This window comes from Amyelois transitella, chromosome 5 (assembly GCF_032362555.1).
Source record: "Amyelois transitella isolate CPQ chromosome 5, ilAmyTran1.1, whole genome shotgun sequence".
Lineage (NCBI taxonomy): Eukaryota > Metazoa > Arthropoda > Insecta > Lepidoptera > Pyralidae > Amyelois > Amyelois transitella.
In genome coordinates, this window is record NC_083508.1 from 4,013,170 (window position 1) to 4,036,197 (window position 23,028).

The 23,028-nt window shown below is 34.3% G+C and overlaps 1 protein-coding gene across 5 annotated transcripts in view; it reads left to right on the top strand.

The window, feature by feature from the left end:
• Positions 1 to 22,144, top strand: part of LOC106138029 (syntaxin-1A) — a 47,537-nt gene extending 25,393 nt beyond the window's left edge. The window contains exons 4-9 of one of the 5 annotated variants that reach the window (XM_060954874.1): positions 8,109 to 8,183; positions 9,542 to 9,701; positions 11,129 to 11,225; positions 13,879 to 14,016; positions 15,129 to 15,239; positions 16,846 to 17,412. In XM_060954874.1, coding sequence (XP_060810857.1) covers positions 8,109 to 8,183; positions 9,542 to 9,701; positions 11,129 to 11,225; positions 13,879 to 14,016; positions 15,129 to 15,239; positions 16,846 to 16,923 — 659 coding nt within the window. In that variant the 3' untranslated portion in view covers positions 16,924 to 17,412. The other 4 variants (XM_060954875.1, XM_013339018.2, XM_060954873.1 and 1 more) reach the window with 4 other exon arrangements.
• The last annotated feature ends 884 nt before the right edge of the window (positions 22,145 to 23,028 follow it).

Sequence of the window (23,028 nt, forward strand, 5' to 3'; positions counted from 1 at the left end):
TATTGATTGAAAACATTTCTGTTTGCAGTATTTGAGTCAATTTTTAATATCAGTTTAGTATAAATAATATTCCGGTAAAGTAGGCGAATTTCAATGTTAATATAGTCAAATTTCCTGTTAAGAAGCGAGATTGTATCTAATTTCAACTTGGCAACAAACACGCACGACATACCTCTATTGTTATATCCAATATCAACCCCAACGGATTCAATAAAAATAAGCCGGCTTAACATTAAGGGCTATTTTATGTTTAGAAGGAAATTTAACACTGGCATATTTTACTGTTTGTGATAAATTCGAGCCAGGGCTATATTTGTGGCTGTTTTCTGTGTAATGAGCAACGGCTTTGTTGAAACTCGACTCGATTTTGACGTGAGATTACCCAGATATACTTGCTGAATTAATGAGAGCCCGAGGCAAAACCCCTACCATTGAAAGTTATCTTAACTTTCTCTACCTTTCCATTATATATATCAAGATACGTGCCGACTTTGAAGAGATTGCTGTGATATGACATTATCACATTATTTGCATATGACGAATACTGTGTCATAATTATTACAACAGTGTAAAAAATAATGGTAATATTAAAGCAACCATTGCAAGTGGTTTTTGCATTGTGAAGTAGTAAATATTTCAAAAAAAATACTTAAGCTATCAGAATACCAACACAAAGATTTGATTAGGCGTGATTCTATCACGTCCTCTATAACATTCAATAACAGAAGACCGTCAGCAGGAGCGTCACGAATAGTCACTATTAGCCATTGACCCGACCTAAATAGCTCCAAATAAACCATCTACTTTGTCGTTATATCGAACAAGTTCACGATAACGTTTTATACGACTATTATGACCGAGTGGCTCTAATTTGTACCTTTTGAACACTCTAATGAGAATTATTTACTCACCTTTCATGTTAAACAAAGGTTCCAAAGGAATAATAGTTTCAACGTTTTTCGCCGCATTAATAGCGTCGATGACTCGTTTTTTATGATCACTTTTGTCTATAATGTAAACACACTTTAGACAAATGTTTTGAAGGTTCTTTTCATATTTGCCTCGATTTAATTCAAAGTGGAAACTCTACAATATAATTAAAAATATATTCCTTTTATTCAATTATAAATATATTTTTTTAATGAGTAGTCCAAGCTTGTAGAATACTTTCAAACTGTTAGTAAACATTATGTGTTGAGATGGAGTCTATCCAAATTTTTCGCGATTTCCCCAGGGGCAAGTTGCTCAATTTACTTCATGTATTGAGCAAGTCTTATACAGACCGGTACAATGAAATTGTTGTTAAATCGTAACCTTACCGACAAAGCTACAATAACACGATGTTGCCCTATCTAAGCTGCGCTTCTTGCTGTAGCTATTTTAGCTATAGTTATTTGCTTATGAATAATAATATAACCGATTATTTTATGTTGCTAATTTTTATTGCCTTAATTGTCTTTGTCTCATCTTATTCAAGGCTGCATATTGAATGTTTCTGATTTAATTTTTTTTGCACTAAATCGAAGTAAAGGATATCTACACTCTCCGTAATTGAAGAATTCGTTTTAGAAATCAATGAAAAGCCATTAAATTTCTCTCCAAAGAAATAGAAAGGATCATCTTTAATATGAATCGAATCGAGTTTCAAGAAATTGAATTTCATTTGGAGAAAATCCTTCGTGATATTCGTCTTTAACAAGCAACTGACTACTTTTTTAATGTTCTACATTATTTGAAATATTTCTGTGGCAATGTAAAATTACTGATTACGGTGTAATCCACGATTTTATTTCTTCATCAAACAGGAACTTAAAACTTTATAAATTTTTTAGCATTTCGATCTGTTATCAAATTTCGCTGAAATGACATTGTGGCTCTTTAAACGAGTTAACAAGTTTTGGCGGCCAGGGTCACTGACGTTTTCGCCGATACAATGCAGGAAGTGATAAAGAAACCCCAACTACGAAGACGAGTGCGTGAGTCGTCCTCTCTGTAGAAATTGCTTTCATTAAAATAAAAATATATATTTTTTTAAATATTGTGCCGTGCCGTGTTCCCCTGGTTTCCCGAACCAATATTAAGAAGAACAGGACCACTCCAACTCTTTCCCATGGATGTCGTAAAAGGCAACAGTGGGATAGGCTTTTAAGGATAGGGATAGGATAGGAAATTAAAAGATCTTCCTCCGCTCTGTTTATTCTCTCTGTTTCCAACAATTAAGCAAATTTACATAATTATAATTAATTAACATCTACGGCGGGATGAACTGGAGGCTGATTTACATTTCTGTCAAATGAGACCCTTATTTTTTCGTTTGAATTTAATTTAGATTTACACTCATTTCCTACTTCATATCTAATAATGTAAATTTATTTTCTTTAAATTATGTTTTAATAATAAGTTTATATGCAGAACAACGCTACGTCAGTAATTTCGTTTGGTATATTTCAGGAATTGTTTCCGTTTTGGAATCTCGAAGTATTCCAGTCATGTTTCTGAAATAAATTCGACCTATTTGTCGTATCCGCATACAGTCTAGTCAGCCTCTCTGTGATAGCTTGCTACTACCGCATTCCATTTCATTTTGTTGTTTTAAAGTATTAAAAGAGGCCTTACGTTTTGATTAACCACGGGTCTGCCATTCGTGATTGCCAATTGAAATCTGCAAATTGCATTAGTCATTATGGTAGAGATTGGTATAAAGAAATATGGTTTTTTTAACTGGCCGGTTCTAAAAGTTGATGTTTTCGTTTATTCATTTCGTTGACCATTAAATCATATATAAATATTTTTGTATGAGTTAACATATTTCTACAGAAATAACTTTTTTAGGCAGACAGCGCAATAGTTTTGTGTTCAGTCTGCATACTCGTATTATCCTTTTTGACGCCAAGACAAAAAAGTGATAATGGGTTCAAATTTTTAGCTAAAATAATGATATGCTACTACAAAGTGTTTGGGCTACATAAATGCCTATTCCGTTTTCAAGAAAATCCTCTAAGCATCATTTTCTTGCTTCAATATTCTGAAATTGTTGGCAGGAAATTTCCAACTCTTTTGCTAAACCATAAGCACGTACAGGATCGTGTCTAAAATCATCCCTTAAAAGCTATCAGCGGGGTTGAATATTAATCGTAACACTAGGGAGAATATTATCTGCTGGAAAAACATTTTTGTTTTTTCCAGACTGTAAAAGGAAGATTGTTTTTCGCTTGTATGTATGTATATATGTTGATGTTGTATAAGCTCGCTTCAGATCCGTAACAGAACAATAAAAAAAAATATATCTAGTATTATGTTTTAATTGCAAAATCAAAGCTTGAAGAACTTTTACCGAAATGTTATTTAAGTATATTTTAAATATTTGCTAGGGTCAAGAAAACTACTTAAGATTTATAGTAACTAGAGGACACCCGCGTAAAATGAAAAATCACCATAATTCCCATTCCCGCGGGAATTTTCGAAATTCTCTCTCGAACCTACACGCCAAATTTCAAAAATCTAGACCCAGCGGATTGAGGTGGGCGTTGATATGTCAGTCAGTCATTCACTTTCTTCTTTTATGTATTTAGATATACTGGTTGGTGTACGAGGACATAAAGATTCTACATGTAAAGAACGCTTAAAATTACGGAAGCAGCATAATATTTTATTAATGTAGTTAAACGTGGTTTAACTGCAAAAAAAATGAAAAATTTATTATTCGGACGGGACCTAGCGCACATTTGAGGTGGTGAAGTGCGGGGATGCTTTTAGAGCGGCCATCGCGACACTCCACGTTAATGCTCCCGAGGGACTTGGGTTAAAGCAACACTGTATGTATGATAAACACAGGTATCTGTCTGTCTGTATGTGTAACCTCATTTATCAGATTCAACAAGTATTGCATTGCAAACGAGCTATATTATAATGTTAACTTGACGGCAAACGATATTTGTTCCTTCATGTTCTTTATGTCGTAAATGTCAAAGAGTGTTTAATGTATTTCGTGAAAGTGGAAACTTTATTATTCAGCACACATTTTCAGCATCATATTTTTAAATGCGGTCGTAAGGGCAACCGCCCATTGTTTATTCGATAAAGCGGCCTTTTGTTCCAAAAATGCTAGTGAGGCTGCGTAAACTTTCGCAGTGTTCAGTTCTATGTGCAATTTATTCATTCATTTGCGTACGTACAAAAAAAAACAGTTTATGGAAATTGTAGGTGGGACGGTCGGGAAAAATCCGGTGGCCCGTTAGTCGATCGGGCCTCGGATTGTTGAAAAGGGGAATAAAAATTCCACTGCTGTTGTTGCTATGGCGTTTACGCTTGTTAAAGTCATACGTTTACACTGCGTGTCTGTTGTCTGTAGGTGCAATCGTATTAATAAATCTATCATGTTCAATTTATAATTATATTCTATTATATAATAGAATTCGGAACATATAAGATAGAGTATGTTCTTCAGACATAGGGAATTATCTGTATAACTGCTGAATATTTTATTTTTCTCGTCCTAATCTCCTAAATAAAGTAAATCAGCGTATTGTATTATCTGACATTAGAACATAAGCAAGAGTTTTATCTAAATAACCTTCGTGGTTACGCATAAGGTTAGGCACCCTTATTTCGTGCCTTCTTTTTTACAACTCAGAAATTATAAATTGAAATTACATGCTGAATAAGAAGACTTCTGTTATGGACAAATTAATACAAAATAATACGGATAATGAAGTAAGTAGGTACTTATGTAAAAACTTTATAGTTATCATAAATTAAACCAAATCACGATTTCTTTCTTATACCGGTTTTTTTTTTATAATTTACGGACAACTAGACCGTCAGGCTCTCAAAGCGTATGATGTCAATCAAGTTCAGGTCATGGCAAATTCGATAGCCGTGTAACCTAGGAAATGCAATATCCGGATCTACACCGTGACCCGTGGCACAATGCTGAAAATTGCATTTCCCTTCGGTCCAACAGATCGTACTTTTCCATTGGTGAACAACGTTGACGCAGAAAAAAATGAAAACATGACAAAATATCTCGCTCTTTTAGGGATATTGTACACGTCCCTTTTGTAATTTGCTACACTGTGGCAGTTATAGGTCGTTACTGTGGCAGTTATGTAGATGACAAAGAAATTTGGACAGTTTCAGATTGAAACAAGTTTAAAATGGTGAATCAAAAAAGAATTATATTTCGTATAATGTACATACATACATAAATCACGCCTCTTTCCCGGAGGGGTAGGCAGAGACCACATCTTTCCACTTGCCACGATCCCTGCATACTTCTTTCGCTTCATCCTCATTCATAACTCTTCATGAAAGCTCGTCGGTTTCGGATACTTATGATGTCTTGCTAGAACGTCTCCGATTTGATCAAGGTAAGTTCGTCTAGGCTTTCCCACAGGAACAGTTCTGTACACTTCATTTGTATATTTGCTTAGTCAACCTGTTTTCATTCATCCTCTCGATATGACCAAACCATCTAAGCATTTCCTTTTCTATTGCTGTCACTTTATCTTCTTTCACATCACAACAAATCCTTATCACGCTGTTCCTTATCCTGTCACTCAATTTAACACCTATCATACTCCTGAGCGCATCATTTCCACCGCGTTTATTCTACTTTCGTGCTTTTCTGCCACACCCAACTTTCAGTCGTGTACATTAGTGTTGGAACCAACACGCTGTTAATTCCTTAATGCCAGTTCCACTCGTTGATATTTTCATAGTTGATTGCAAAGTAAATAATCCTTTATTCAAAGAAAACATTCTTACAGAATACAGTGAAGCGTATTGCTATCGTATTACACCACTACAGTAGTTTCATCTCATTGAATTAACACAAGTCTGCTCACAGCCGTCTCAGCTTTAATTTATATAAATAGACATTGTTTAGTTCACAGATTGTATCACATCTTATAGTGCAGCAGACCTTTTTCGTTGTTTGTTCAACAGCCAGTTCAGTACCAGTTTATACCGCTTCAAAGTCTTAAGTCCTTTTAGTACCCATAATGTAAAAGCCATATTTACCTGTGACGAAAAATTATCAAAAATGCTTATTGATTTTATAACTTAGGCCAGTAGAACACATCAAGCTAATAAGAGTGTATGAATAACATTAATGCCTTGATATCTTGCCTGACATTTTGCTCTTGGGTAAAACAATATATCTTCCTTTTTACGTAAATGTCATTTCTGTGCTCACCTAAATCGTAAATATCATTAATCATTACGGATATTCGTAGCTTGTACCTAAGAGACGATTTGTCAACTTGGAAAATCCTAAGGTTTCCATTTTTGCTACATGGTCTTACTGCAATGTTAATATTAAGGTCTCAGTTGCTATGTAGTAGTGTTTGTTTAGTTATATACGTCTCCGTGTCCATCCGCTAGTCGCATGGCGTTATTCCCGTTTGGGTAAAGCCAGTGTCAGCGGATTCACTTGTGACACGAGTCATGTTTCTAACAAAACTACTTCCGTCTGACCTCTGCAATCTTGTATGGGACGCAAAACCATATTGGATCATATCATTCATGGCTTACACATCCAGTTGCTTGAATGTTTTAGTATCTTTTTAAAGCGGTACCGCGATTGTCTGTGACACCAGAGGTCATCAGAAGTATTTATTATAAATTATAGTATAGTTAAGTATGTCGTAACTTTTTAATGTTTCGAACATAATTCGGTTCTAACTCAGTCTGTAAGTAGGTATTTATTATTTTCAAGACGTTTTCCCTGTAAGAGCATTGGTTAGCACTCAACGTGAAAGCGGCAGTATATAGTAGAAACTGATTCTTTGTAGTCTATTCACTAAGCTTGATAAGGCATGTCTCATCTATTCTCTCTTTTTATATCTTTGGTTATCTAAAATGATAGAGAGAAGATAAGACATGCACTGTGCATGGCCGATTAATCTGGCACACAATTTGAGCAAAAAGGGGTTAGCAAAACGTACAAATTGTCATGTTCATGGAGTAATAATGAGGGCTGGGTGGGCCCCAGAATGTTACCAACGGAGATATGACTTATGATTGTTCACTCCAGATAAAACGTCAGTAACTCTTAGTATCGTTAAAACATCGCCATTCACCGATTTTAACATATTTGTTCAGCTTGAATATTGAATGAAAAGTTACACGTTTAAATATTTAATCAAAGTGCTGAAACATCTGCAAATGACACCGTTTCCCCCGCAGATTTCCCTGTATTAATTGCCGTTCGGAGCCGTTAAGGGTGGGGCTCAAATTAAGCACTGCTAGTTAAGATTCTATTTACAAATAATCTTGCTTTACGTATTATGAATTGAAATCTGAAAGTTTCTGTTCTATAGAAGTAATACTGCTATTTTTCTGTTCAGATTGTGAAAAATAATAAAAAACTAAGCTTTATGTAATTGAAGGTTTTATATCTTAAGTAAGAAAATATAAATCCTACAAATTTTTAACTTTGAAATGATAAAATTATGTAGGTATGTTATTTTGTGCATGCCAATTATACCCATAAGCCAAATGAATTGTGGATTGTGGGTTAATCTTAGTCTATATATTTTTATTTAAAGTTAGAAACCTGAAAAATAAAACTTACTTTTATTCGAATCCATAAAGGGGAACAAAAGCTTTGTTCACACAACATACATATTGATCGTTATGCTGAATCGGTCAAATTGGATTACGGCCTGACAATTAGCCCGCCCACGCAATCATGCTGCACTGCGTGGGTGTTTAAATATGCACGGTGAATATCATAATAGAACGGTTGTGATGGCATTGGCAATAAATAGATATATATTAAAGAAGGCCCACGGGTTTGCCCGCGTAAGAAAAAAATCTGTTTATTTCCGGAAATGCTCTCTTATTGCACTCCTTTTAGGCCACATTACAGTTTCCTTCATTGAAAATTTGTTCTGATTAATCAAATATTCAGTTTTGTTAGTGCGGCGTCCGTTCCTAAACTAGGGCTAATATCTACTGTTGCATGATGCATTCTGAAGTTAATCTATTACCTGTATGATGCAATTTACTTGGTCCAAATATACTCATAGTCTGCCTGAGCAGACACGTTAAGGAAGGGAGTAGGTATGCGAAACGAGTGTAATCATGAACTTTTTTTATTTCAGAAACAAAGCACGAATTAGAAGATCTCATGGCGGATGTCAAGAAGACTGCTAACAAAGTTAGAGGCAAATTAAAACGTAAGTATCTACATTGATGAGTTAAAAATATCGAAAAGACTAAAAGGCTATTATGCAGGATGGTGTAATTATGGGTTTGAGATTCAGATAGTGACTGGTTGCCAGCTTCTCGTCTTTTAAAGGAGTACCAATAAGTTTATTAGCTTTTCTTTTGATAGACTTTTAAAATCTTCTAGGAAGTAAACGTAGTTGAATATTTTTGGTAGTAAGAATGGTTGACATTAATAAATAAGGGTGTATGACAAGTATGACGAATGTTGAAGAAGCGAATTCCTTCAGGAATGACCACATCAAGTGATCCATCATCTTTGCTTACACGCGCGAAACATTAATTTCTCTTTCTTTCTCTCGTTACTCCTTTTTTAGACTGCTTTTTACCATTGTTTGATTCAAAGCTTTAGTCATACTTAGGTAGGTACATACCTCAGACTTTACCAAATAAGGTCTATAATAATATAGAGCTTTCTACAAAATCAATATGCCGAACAGAAGAATGATTCAAAAATATAATATTAAAATATTTTTCGCCTTTTCATTGCACCTTAATTCGTTTATTATCGCACGCAATCTACATTAGGGGAACGCCACCGCCCTCTCCCGACGGTATTGTAGTAAACTGTATCTTTGAACGACCAACATTACATTTACTAGGAATACCAGAGTTAAACTCGTAGAATTCGGAATAAAATTAGGCTGTAGAAGTGACATGGTAACTGCTGGTTGTGTTGTGAAAACATAACGTTTTCATATTGCATCACAAATTTTAGATTTGACAGTTTTACAACTGCGCAGAAATCTGCGTGCACTATCACAAAACAAAATTATGGAGTAAATAAAGAACTCTTTATTGCACACTTAAATAGTGCATCATCCTTGAAAGAACTTGAGCTACAATCCTTTTGCTTGCTCAGATCGATCCCGGGCTTAGGCGTTCATTATGCATTGTTAGAACGGTGCGCTACACCACTGAAAATACCAAGTTGCCGGTATTTGTGGATAGAATATTTTGCTGTTTTCTTTTCATGAAATATTTAGTACTTGGGAATTCATTTTCAAAATAACACATATCACATCTTAATCTCTTACGAGGTATGTAGATTACTATCTACATAAAATGTTAGAGCCAATATTTACAATAATTTAAAGGCCACTTTGAGTTAGATGCATGTTGAATGAATTTCGGCATAATGGTTTGGATTGGCCAATATGCCATCAACAACAATCAGCGTGGGAAAACACGTAGCCGGCACTTTTTTGCTACCAGACCAGTTTGGAAGAATTTCACAAGTTTATTTGTTACAAACGAGAAAACAAACATTTCCTTTCTCTTTCTAATGTTATATTGGTGATATTCACAGACATAGAGCAGAACATCGAACAGGAGGAGCACTCTAACAAATCGTCGGCTGATCTCAGGATAAGAAAGACGCAGCACTCGACGTTGTCGCGCAAGTTCGTCGAGGTGATGACCGAGTACAACCGGACGCAGACCGACTACAGGGATCGGTGCAAGTATAGGTATGGTCGACATTGTCATCAGCATTCGACAGGCTCTCGTTAACAGTAAAGAATGTGGATGAAACGAAAGGAGTACGTCGGAATCGTGGCAAGTGGAAAGATTTAGTCTCTGGTACCCTTTCGGAAAAGAAGAGTTATTTTATGTATGTATATGTCATCATCCTGGCGTTAGTCCTGGTATGAGCCCGAGGTGCTCCTATGACCACCATTCTGGATTGCATAAGTCAGGTCGACGAAGCGACTCGTCTGACCTCCTCAACCTTTGCATGGGAATCTAACACATAAAATTCATCTATCATCATGCTCCTAGCGCTTATCCTAGGTGTTAACCCTGGGAAGGCCGGTAGTTCACCTAGGATCTGATCGAAGAATTGTTCAGTATCATTAAGCTAATTAAAGAAAAATTTTACTTTCCATCATCTTACGTCGGTTCTCCCTTGTCTTCCTACTCTATATGCAAACACGGCAATTAAAAGTGCTACGAGTTGTAGCATGCCATTGCTACGAAGTGCTACGAGAAAACACTTGCTAACATATGCTTCTACATACATACTATTATAATCTACATTAAAGTGTTCGCGTAGATTGTTTTTTGTGAAAGAGTTAATACAAATAATATCATAAGATATGTCCACAACAAAAAAAAACACGAAATAATATCGAAACAGGTTTCCCGATATTATTTCGTGAACACTGCCTTGAAAATGAAACTCAAATTAAAATGAATCGAAGATGAAGTTGGAACTAATTCTGCTTTTACAAACTGCCTCGTAAAATTTCGAACAGAAGTTTCGTTCGAACATTTGTTGAGGAACTGGTTATCTTTGATCACGCCACAGACTGTAATTTTCATTTTACTTATCTAGATCCGTCGATCTTTAAATATTTTATATTAATATAATATTTAGAGGTTTTTTTTTAATCCTTACTAATAATGAACGAAAGTTTGTTGTTCAATCTTCAAAATGACGGATACATACACATAGTAAACAGTATTGAGAATATTTGGATGGACGTAAGGTACCCATCTACGTAAGAAATACTATCTCTGAGTAAGTATTGTACTAGTGAGAAATAGCAATACACGAATACCCGCTTACTTTCAACAAATAAAACCTGCAATTTTCTTAGTTTTAGAAATTACTTCCTTTATTTTAGTCATGACTAATGGTAAATCAATACATATAATATCTACATATATAATAAGATTTTTTAAGATCGGTTTAGTATTTCCGAGAAGCCGTAACAAACATACTAAGCTTGTTGCTTTGGTTGACTGGAAGAAATCCCAATTGCTATAAGTCCGCCATTACCGTCCGTCCGACATATCATGGTTTTTGTGCAATATAGAGTTTAAAAACAAACAAAGTTACAAACTTTCACTTTATATAATAGATTAATTTAATAATCATCACATTTTGTAACAGGATACAGCGGCAACTCGAGATCACCGGCCGGGCCACCACCGATGATGAGCTCGAGGAAATGTTGGAGCAAGGGAACTCTGCCGTCTTCACTCAAGGGGTCAGTTCTTTATGCTTTTATATGAAGTTATAGAAATCTTTCTTAGTGCACCACTAAAACAGAGGAGGTATCGCAACATGTCAAATTTCAAATTTTACTACCAGCGATTTGGACTGTGCAGTGCATTGGTATGTCAGTGAATCTGTCAGTCAGACATATCTGGAATAGTAGATACGAAATAAGAAGGTTTTTTTTAAACGAGATATAAGATTTTCAGTCCACCATAGGACAAGAAGTATATCCACAGGCTATAAACGACTGGAATATCAGAAATGTCAACTGTCATGATCAATTGTTTAGAATAAAGTCGTCAGTGTTTAGTTTCACTCCATAAAAAATAATTTTCGTTTTTCTCTCGCAACTTAAAGAATTTGTTATAATAAAAAGCATTTTACCAAATCTCTCTTCCAATAAGTTATTTATAGTTGTTATTTTAGGCTATCAAATAAGAGTTTTCGTATTGGCAAGCTATATTTATAAGTCCTTATTATACCGCGACGGTAAAAGCTGGAAATAGAAATCAAATCAAACAAAATCTCCTTAAAGGAAAATAATCTTGTTTTTAATAACTAAATAAGATGGCTACGAAAAAATCTTACACGTATTATTGTTTACTATGACAACTATAATATTTTGTTATAAATGAAAATTATTATGATTCAAAATTAAAAAGAATGGTTGTGTTCATACAGTCTTCGTAGAAAAATAATATTTAGGTTTGTACAGTGGGCTAAGGTGGTAAAATGGACCACTTCCCGTATATCACTCAAGGCGATGTGGTGCACAGGCTAAGCCGACTGTACCTACTTGCCTAAACTACTTAGCCGTCTAGGCAATGATCGTAATAAGCCAGGCTCTTCTACGACCATAACAATTGAAATGCTCATAATGTTATACCTAAACGTGTTATTTGTTCGCTAGCACTCTCGTTAAGGTTATTGTTATAACTTTACACTCATATCAGTAGATTAGTTGACAATGCAACTAGAAATATGCTTTGATGCGACAAGGATAAGCCTTTTAGTGTCAAAGTATTAGATGTTCCTTAACTTAGAGAAGTTAAACCTTTCCTTGCTTCCTTACAAAGTAAAAGGTGGTTTGTATCCACACACTTTAGTCTACGAAAGATTTAAATAAGCAATCAGGCCCCTATCTAAAATCTATATTTTATGAAAATTTCTAAAACATATTTTTAACTACAGCTGTGTCGATCATGAATAAAATTTTATGATCTCTCGGGAATAAAGTCCCGCGCCTTGCTTCATATCATACAGTGTGATAACAGTATAAATTGAAAACGATAAAGCTGTGAATAAATGATGACGGTTTTCGCAAACTCCCACGCTCCATAGCTAAACAATGTCTGCCGTCTACGAGGAAAATTCGACTTCAATTACTTTAAATGTTCCAAGGTTTTTCTAAGGTATACAAGTACCAACAACATCTTGTCCGAAGAAATATGACTCATTGGTTAAGTCAGCAGTCCCCCACGCAGTATGACGCATATTGAACGGTTAAATATTGATCGGATTTAATATGAGAGCACAGAAATAATTATCATTCCCTTAACTAATGTAAAAACTGGACATTTGGAAAATTCAGATGCCATACTTCCCATATGCAAATGAGGGGTAAAATGTTATAATTTCTTAATATATTCGTTTCTTCTTACTTTTACAGATTCCATTTTTTAAATGAAATCGATTCTGTTATGTTTGAACATTTTTCAAACATGTCCGTCCCAGTGTTTTTTCGCCTAAAAATTCATTCGATGTTCACCACAAAAAAAAACGAATATTTTAATTTTATTATATTAGTGGAGCAATCACATTAATGTTAAGGAGGGCTATTAAAAAAATCATAATTCCACTTTTAAACATAATAAAAAAAGTGGCTTAACCATCACAGCTGAGAATGTAAACAAATAAAGTTAATGGGCATCTGCCTAAAACACTATTAACTCCCACGTTGTTGGGTAATGAACACAGAGCAAGATCTCATTGCTTCTAGTACGGATCGCGATCTCCGATCTCTGTGCTAATGACCGTTTTAGAGACTTATTTTTAACCTTCTTTATAGTGTTTATTAAATTCTATTTCCAAGTCGTGGCGGTTTACCTAACAATGGCCGGTGTCACGCAATTTGTTCACCAACTATACCTACATGTTAAGGACTGGTTGTAGTAAATAGCCCCATTTATTTGTGACAAGGCTATGTAATGGTTAGTTAGTTGGTAAGTGAAATGAAAATTATGTTGATGATAAATAATTTGTTATGATATATGGTTCTTACCTACTATATAAAGAAGGAAAATCACTTATAACAGAAAAAAAGAATTTTATTGGCGTATCGCCAACCTCTCTAAAGATAAATAAATTTTCTCACTATAATATCCCAAACGATCAACTCCCAAAAAGCCAAACAATTGTACTGATTTATGAATGCTGAAAACTTCGAATAAGACTCTACAGTTATTAAGTGCGTAAGTGCGTTGTAATATCCCTCACTATAATTTTGAGCCCATGAAATCTGCCTAGAGAAAAAGGAAGCTGCATCCGCGTTGTGCCGAGCAGGCAATTTAGCACTTAATTTATCCAATCTCAGACATAGGGAGGGAATGGTATGGTTAATTTGTTACCGCGCTCAATTCCAGATAATAATGGAGACGCAGCAGGCGAAGCAGACATTGGCCGACATCGAGGCTCGCCACGCCGACATCATAAAGCTCGAGACCTCCATCCGCGAGCTGCACGACATGTTCATGGACATGGCGATGCTCGTCGAAAGCCAGGTCACATACATAACACTTATATTGATGACGTATTGGTTAAAGGTGTGAGCGACAAACTTTTTAAATTTTACAACTACCCGCCTAAGGAACGCGCGTTTTCGATTTGATGTTTGAGTAATATGGTTGTGCTGATTTTGAAAAGTTAATATGAAATTGATAAACATATTGATAATAATATTGTAAAAAGTTTGTCGATAGTTTTGATAAAACATTTATTGATGAAATGAAACGAACCCAAAGATGTGAATTAAAAGTAGCGTAGAATTAGTGATTAGTTTTTAAAAATAAACAAGTTCCTATGGATACAGGGTGAGATGATCGACCGCATTGAGTATCATGTAGAACACGCTGTGGACTATGTCCAAACTGCCACACAAGACACAAAGAAGGCCCTAAAATATCAGAGCAAAGCTCGACGGGTGAGTTTCATTCAGTGCAGATCATTCATTTCTAATTATTTGTTTTTTTTTGTTTCGTCCTTACCTCGCCCTCACGTATCGTCTCCTAATCCTACTTTCCTACCCTAATCATGTGACGGGAATGATTTTATTTTCTATACCATTGTTTCGTCTATTTACTTTACATTACGGTGATTGGTTCACATCCCGTTTTATTTATGTTTTGTTTTTGTTTTCATACTTTTGTGCATCACGAATTGCTTTTACTGTTGTGTCCTAACTGTTGATGTCGCTCCGAACTAACACTCGATGGAAATGGGCTTCTTAACTCCCAATCTAAATCGAATCTATGTATAACACGTCATTGGTGTGTGCGTAATTTGCCTTTTGCATATGGTGATAACTGTCATGTAATCTTGTTACTAACGCTTTTATAATTCGTTCGTCCGTAACAATGGTTTTCGATGTAACTACTCTATCGATGTACAAAATATTTATATATGTCAAACCTAAATTTAATTAGGGTTAACACTTTTCGTATTGTGTAACACGAGTTTTAATGATTTCTGTTTATTTATTCACTGTATCTTATTAACCTCCGATTAGCTCCGTTTGGGGATCCTGTAACAAATAACGTGGGTTCTGTATAAAGCGTATGAACCAATCGGCCGCATGTACCCGTCCCTCCTAGCGCCATTACCTTAGCGCGAGCAGGGCGAACTGGTCGATCGCATCGAGCACCACGTGGCTCAGACGACCGACTACGTGGAGACCGGCCGCACTGACCTGAAGAAGGCGTGGAACTATGCGATCCGAGCGCGGAAGGTAAACCAACGGGACACAATCACCAAATATCTAACAGATGTTAACAGGACCTTACAGATTTCTTTTCTAACAAACTTTGTTGTACTGGACTCTACGTAACTACAATTATGTTGTGTTTAACGTGTAATGTTTCCGTCAAATGGTTGATGAAAAACTATGTCAGATGTACGCCGATTTTGTGATACAGTCATTGAGTAAAGTGTTGCATTGTGATATTCAATATGAAATTGTAATTAAGTTTCCTAATCGGGTCTTAAAAAAATTGTCATTGGTTGTATTACAAACACGTACACATACATTTGATTAATAAGGAAACAACATAATTTTTCAAGGTACAGGGTGCAAAATAATTATACTATTAGGAGTTTTATATTTAAAAATCTGAAAACTGGTCTTTATTAATTATTGCCAAAATATCAACCGATGAGTTTTGGCGTACAAACCATAGGTTTCAGTGGTAATCTTTATAATTACTTACCTTTGTATTTATTTTTCTACTACTAACTCATAACAACTCATCTTAATTTCTTTTTAAAATTAATTTATCGAGCGCATATTTAGCATGTTAAAAATAGGTTGCACGGCTATAAAGGCCCGAGCACACCAAAATGCAGGGCAGTAGTAGCGTAGATTGAAAGGGTTCGTACCTAATTGTAATAAAATTGTTTGAATATATCACATCAAATTAAAACACGGTCACGCGCTCGAACTGTTCTTCTGCCGCGCCGCAGTGTGAAGACTTTGAAGAGTTCCTTCTAGGGACAAGTTGGTGCGAGCCCGCTTTTAAACTGCGCTGCTTCTGATCTGCGATTTGTTTGCACGGGCTTCGAGGGCTGATTTGACACCAGGCAATTTTTGCAAGAACTTTTCTATGTAAATTTTCACAAAAAATAAATTAAATTTTATTTCACCTTTCACGTGGTAATTCAGATATTTAGAACTTGATGACTATATTATAATTTTTGTTTTCGTCTCAAAATTAAGAGTGTAATCATTGGCCGGTGTTTTTAACAGCCAGCACACTTTTGAGAAATCGTGTATTTTTATGCATTTTGACCGTGACTGAAAATAATTAGCTTTTTATGCATGCAAACGTAAATGTCATGTTGCATAAATTTTGTACTTTTTGTATTATGTATTAGCGAAAATATTCTCCAAATTTGTTTTGATCGAGCTCTATTGTATCACATTTAAATCGATAGATAATAAATCGACTCATTCATTTGACACACAGCATGATGGCCCTATATTATAAAGTTATTGTTAAGTTATTCAATAATGGGACTGGCATTATAAACAACATATGAATAGTACATGTATCGAATAGAAAATTATATGCTAACTGAATTAATCACGTTATGTTGCCAGTCACAATGTTTTCATACAGTTTTTTCGCTTAGATACTGTCATTATAATATGAGAGTAGAATCAATATAAGCAAAATTCATTTGACGCGCTGTAGTCGTATGGTGTAGTTGCATTTATTTTTATAAATATTACACTATGCACTAATCATATGTTTTTCAATCACGGCGGTATCTAGGCGAACGAACTATACATGAGTTCACAGCAGCGATTTTATTTTGTTTCTCCTTTGTCATTACAGAAAAAAATCTTCATCATAATATGCCTGAGTGTTACGCTGATTATATTAATAATAGTGCTTGTGACAGCGCTCACGTAAGCAGTGTAACAGCGTCGGATAGTGAAGAAAATGGCCGACGAAGGACAGTATGAGTTCAGTTGTTTGAAACGTGTAAACATTTTTTGTTTGTGCGTTAATCGCTCTTACGCCGATGTATAATGTTATTCAATGGCACTAGTTTCGAGCCGGAAACACAGATAATGATGCGTCGCGGAATCGTGAAGCTTTCCGTGGCAAAATATGAGAACACTTAGGAGTTAAGATTACTGGAATCGTGGAAATTAAAATTAAATTATTCCATTCCGCATCAGAATCTGTGTGTCTCGCCGATAACTTAGTGTTCAGATGCTTAATGAAGAATATGCGCGCACAAAAAATTTTGCCCACTCATATGCGACGATCGATCAAAGATAACGAAAAGCAAATAACAGCTATCTGTTCCAATTGTCGCACGTAGTTTGGCATTAAGCTATTCATCATATGATACAAAAAAAAATCATTTTTGAAATTACAGCTTATACATATTTTCCGTAATACCATGGATATGTTATCGCTACGATGAATCGTTGCATGTGTAGCGGCCATACAGACACTACATAGCAGCCATAGATTATTGAAATGAATGCATTGTTATGCATGTTGCCGTAAGCAAAGTCATATGCGGCTGTTTCTCTCCGTTTCGTATTTAAGAATGAACTTTTATTTCATATGCACATTAATTATGGTACAATATGCAGTAGTCACAATTCTTGACGCCAATGTGCGTTTATGATGTGTGCTGTAATAATAAATATCTAATAAAACAAACACTTTATGTTAAATATTATTTATTTTACTTATGTTAAATCTAACGTTATTATCCATTAAAAGTAACTGCACACAATTTTGTTTTAAATAAGATATTAAGAATCTTGTTATATTGTACCATTATGAGGCATTACAATGATTTTTTTAAGTATTATTATTAGCATAAGCATATTTCTTTTTATTAATTTTACTTACAAGTACGCAATTATTTCTTCAAGTCTTTACCATTGTTATACATAAAGGTGGAGAGACTGTACTTAAATATATTCAATTCCTACCTCTACTTCTTTTTATTGTATGCAGAATCGGTCATTTAAAGGTATTGTGCTTCATTGCAAGCTTTTTTGTGGTGGTGGAATCATCATCATTCATCTTGTTTCATATGTGGCGTCGGGAATTGTTACCTACGCTTTGTTTCTCCTTCCAGTTGAGGTCTTGCCTCTGTGGGTACAAAGTATATTCCGTTTTTATGTTGATTTGTTATGAAACCCTTACTAAGGAAAGGCAAATGATTATTTCTAAGTAATTTATTAAAGACAATAATAAATAATATTTCAATTTAAAATTCTTTATGTTCACTTATATGCACGAATGTTAAGACACTTGCTAATAGTAATCTCAATATTACATTCTAGATAGATAGATAAATCCACATTTTAGATCCATATAAATAATTGACACCCCCCTTACTAACATTGTGGGACCTTCTTGTAGTTATATTTTTTAACATTTGTTACGACTGGAAATATATGTATATTAAGTTGTTCCTGTAATTTTAAGTACAGAATGACATTTCCAAGTCTTATTCTGATTTCTATGCGTGTACTAGATAAATGAAAAAAAAAACTAATTCCACAATTGAATAAATTATCCTTTGAAAATCAGTACATAATTATACTGTAATATATTTCCAGTCCTTACAAAAATTGTAGACAACGAATTTATTTTCTTTTTTTTCCTCCGTCATTACAGAAAAAAATCTTCATAATAATTTGCCTGATTGTTACGCTGATTGTATTAATAATAGCACTCTCTCTGTGGCTGGGACTAAGATAAAGGAAGATGTTCAACAGAGGATATAGCAACTCAGTTGTTTGAACGCGACTAACAACATTTAACATTCGTCTGCAGTTAAACAACTAATATGCCCATGATAACTAATATGCTGAGTATAAAGAGCAGGAAAAAACGCAGAAGTGGTAAAAAAGGGACGGTGAAATGGATTCATCTTTTTCGAAATGGAATCATGTCGTAACCCTTAAGGGGTTTGACCGTGGAAATCAAACTGCGAAGCTTGTGATTTCTCGTAGCAATTTCACATCTATTAAACGTTAATTTCTAACTGATTTTAAACTTTCGCGTTGAATTATATTATTTATGAATAATTCAACTTATACATACTATTTGTATAGTTTTAATTGCCATACATATTTAGAAACATTTAAACATCCTATTTCAATAAAAAAATTACTAAAGGCCAACATATGGGCTATTCTATTGCGCAAGATAAATATTATGCAAGTCACCTTGCGTAGATGAATAATAAAAGATAATAAGAATGTGGATCCACTTGCTTCTGAATTAATTATAACCACACTAATTTATCGTACAATACATAGGTATCAAATACGCTTATCATTTATTCACTGTATATGCTGAAAACTATTAACACTTTTAAGACATGTTCAATTTGCTTTGAATTCCTAACATCTCGTCATAAACAAGTGTTTGAGATACACTTTATTTATTATGTTTATCATTTGCAAAAACTGATGATGATATTTGCCTTTTGATTTGATAAGAATTTAAGCATTGTATAAACTGAAAAACAGAAGGGTGGACATAGAAGTGAATTATGTGAGTGATCGATGACAACTTATTTAATGTGTAAAGGAAAGTACTTTATTGTTGATTTGCATTCTTTTGAAATGCTCTAGTTGTTAGTGCTTTAGTCAGTCGCTTCCTACCACACCCACATAAAGAAGTTAAGTCTTATTTTCTGCCTTAAAGGTGTCATTGGTCTTTTTAATATTCAAAAGATTACAATGACTACAATATTTTTTTTTTCACATATTACGGAGTAGACAGAGGTCATGGCTCTGAAGGTCACGTTTAGCTGGATAGCTTCATGATGGAAGTGAGATTCAAACATAGTGACAATTTACTTGCCCATCGCCTAAAGAAAGAATTCAAATAGTAAGCTAAAATATTGTTTATAAATTTTATCGTTGTATAGAGAATGTTCGCTCGAGAAAATATGGTATACCATAGCATTAGAAATCGAGACAATATGAAATATACAGTGCAATAAGTAGATTGTGCTTTTAAGATTTATATCTACAATTAATTATTAATATTTAGCTTTTTGGTAATACCTACTTGTATATAATGCACAAATTTAAAGTAGCTTACTATGCATATTATTTATTGTTATTGTCAACGATTGTAAATGTGAATATCTTAATAATTACTAGAAAAAGTGTTTAGATAATACCTATATTTTATTAATTGCCCAGTTTCGGAAATAAGAATTTGATATTTTATTTAAGCAAAACATAAACCGAGACAAAGTCTCTTTTAACAAAATAGTTTGTAGGAAAGATTAAAAAAATTCAAATCCGGTCTCCTATCTATTTATTTCTTTTAATAGAATTTGAACTGTATCACTGCACATACAAATCGTCCGCAAAGTATTGCCTAAATACGGCCACATTATATGTGGCAGATATTATGTATTCCCGTTAACTTATTTTATGTTCTAAATATTCCACGTGTTTAATATTAGAGTTGGACCAAATGATAAGAACAGTGTTTATTTGGAATACGTTATGCTGTGTCCAACCTTTAAACCTTAAAGGAGCACACCAAGAGTAGGTCAAGAAGCATAAAACATTAAAATTTGAACAAGGCCGGCGCTCTAACTGCTCTGCCAACGCGTCGCAGTGTGACGACTTAGAATAGTTTCTTGTTTTGTCAACTCGGCGCGGGCCTGCTTTTAGCCTGCACAGCTTCTGACCTGCTTATAGTGTGCTCGGGCTCTAATAATTGCTATATTTTTAATCGGCAAATATGTGATAAATTCTTATAATTGAGTTATTAGGAATCGTGTAATCATTGTTTCATTTTATTAAAACTTTAATAAATATTTTAAATCACCATTTAAATTATTGGAACAATAATGGAGTAAAGTATAGTATAAAGTTTTCAAGTTTATATACTTTTATAGTAAACATAGTTAACCGGAAGATCTACAGCACAGTACAATTTACTTCTTTAAGTTTTACTGCCTCAGTATTCAGTTAATTTAAGTTTGAAAGGCTACATCGATAATCATTAAATTAAGCATTGTGCTGTACTCTTTGCATTAATTAAATTATATCTTGTTTGGGTGATTTGATGACGACGCAATATAAAAATAATTATCCTATATGCAGCTTGCTATTTTTTTATTCGGTGTAGCCAATCGTATTCGTGCTAAAGGTGTAGTTTGGCTATGATTTCCTTAATTTATTGCATTGTGCATGGGCACTTGCGTGCTAAGTTAATAGACCGCCCAAATATATCTATAATTTTAGTCTAAAATAAAAAATATGGCACCAATGGCATTAATGAATAATTTGAAATAACTAAGCCGTGGTATGGTCTTGCTAGTCTTTAAATTTGGTCTTACATTGCTGATAATGTTCCACAAAACGAGGGACACGTTATTTGGCACCAATGGTGTAGGGCTTAATAACCCTATTGCATTTAAAGTGAGCATTTTTATTCCCGTAACTTTTATTAACATTATACAATATACAATCGTTAAAATTATTCGGTTCCAATTCATTGTATATTTCATGTCACCAACTATTTTGATCAATATTTTGATGTATATAGCGTGGAAAAGTTAAGTCAATACTACATTTCTAAGATATGTTCCCTTAGCTTTGCACTTATTTATTTAATTAAAAGACTGTAACGTATGTGTTAATGCCATTCATTTATTAAAATAATCGCAATCAAATGTTCTTTATATAAGATCTATCTATTGTTTAGAGTTTAGTTAACCCTTACAACGAAAAATAGGGGTGTCACACAGTTGATTTTATTATAAATTCTTACTCAATTGTAAATTTGTTTATAGTTTCGAAAATTACATTTATTTATTTTATTTCAATTTTTGTTTCTTTTTTTTACCTTAATTTCTTCCATGGCTAAGGCAAATAACGCACCCACATTTACTAGCGAAACTATTGAAAATTTGTTTTTATGTATTTTGTAATTTTTACTGAGCTATTGAAGGTATGCTGTCCGTGCAATTTCGGACGGGGACACATATAAACTAGAACTGTTACATGCTTACCATTGGCGTCAACAGAAGAAGATCATGATCCTAGTGTGCCTGATCATATTGAGCCTCGTCGTCGTGGGCTACGTATCGAGCATGTTTATGTAAAAAGGTAATCATTGTGACGTCAGCGAGCGAACGAGGCTCCGCGCATTGGAGAACAGAACATCAACTATAATTTGAATACTTTTTTTTTATTGGCCAGTAATTTACACTTTGTCCGTGATTCTTACTGGCCAGTGTTAAGTATGTTCTCCGGTGGCAGTAGAGACTGCGCACGCTCGCTAACCATTACTAGTTACTAATATGTGTTGTATTTGTCCATTGTGCAGAAGAAGATAATGATTATGGTGTGTCTGCTCGTTCTCGGGCTGATTGCGACCGGCTACGTGTATAACACTTTCTTCTAACTTGAGTGGGGCAGGTTTGACGCGCAAAATATCAAGGCTGTCAAAACCGCATATAGTTAGATTTTTATATATCATTTGTGTAGATGCCGAATATCATTCAGGATGACTTATTATATTAACGATCATTATGAAACGCGTTAGTCGAGTATATGTAGCCGCCTTATAGAAAACATATCTAACATATCAGAAACTACACAGAAAATTTATTCTCACTCTGCATGCTTATTGATAGAATAATTTGACTTTGTTTATTTATTTACTTTTTTATTCTAGTTTTTGGCAAGGAATCGCCCAATTTTGTCACATGAATTCCAAATTTAGGGAGCTGTACGTATACATAAATTAGATCTATTATAAAATTATACGTACTAATTGGACGTAAAATTGGTATATTTAGTTAAAATTGGCCCGTTCCAATGTTTTACCTACACTTCTAATACTCTTGCACCCCTGCATTAAGTTTGTCTTTCACTTCACATCCCATTTCTAATGCACAAATTTATGCGTTTCGTTCGTAATATCCTGTTTGTAAAACATATCAATACTGAACACGGCTACAATGGTTACATTAGGTATTTCGTGTACATACATGGTCAG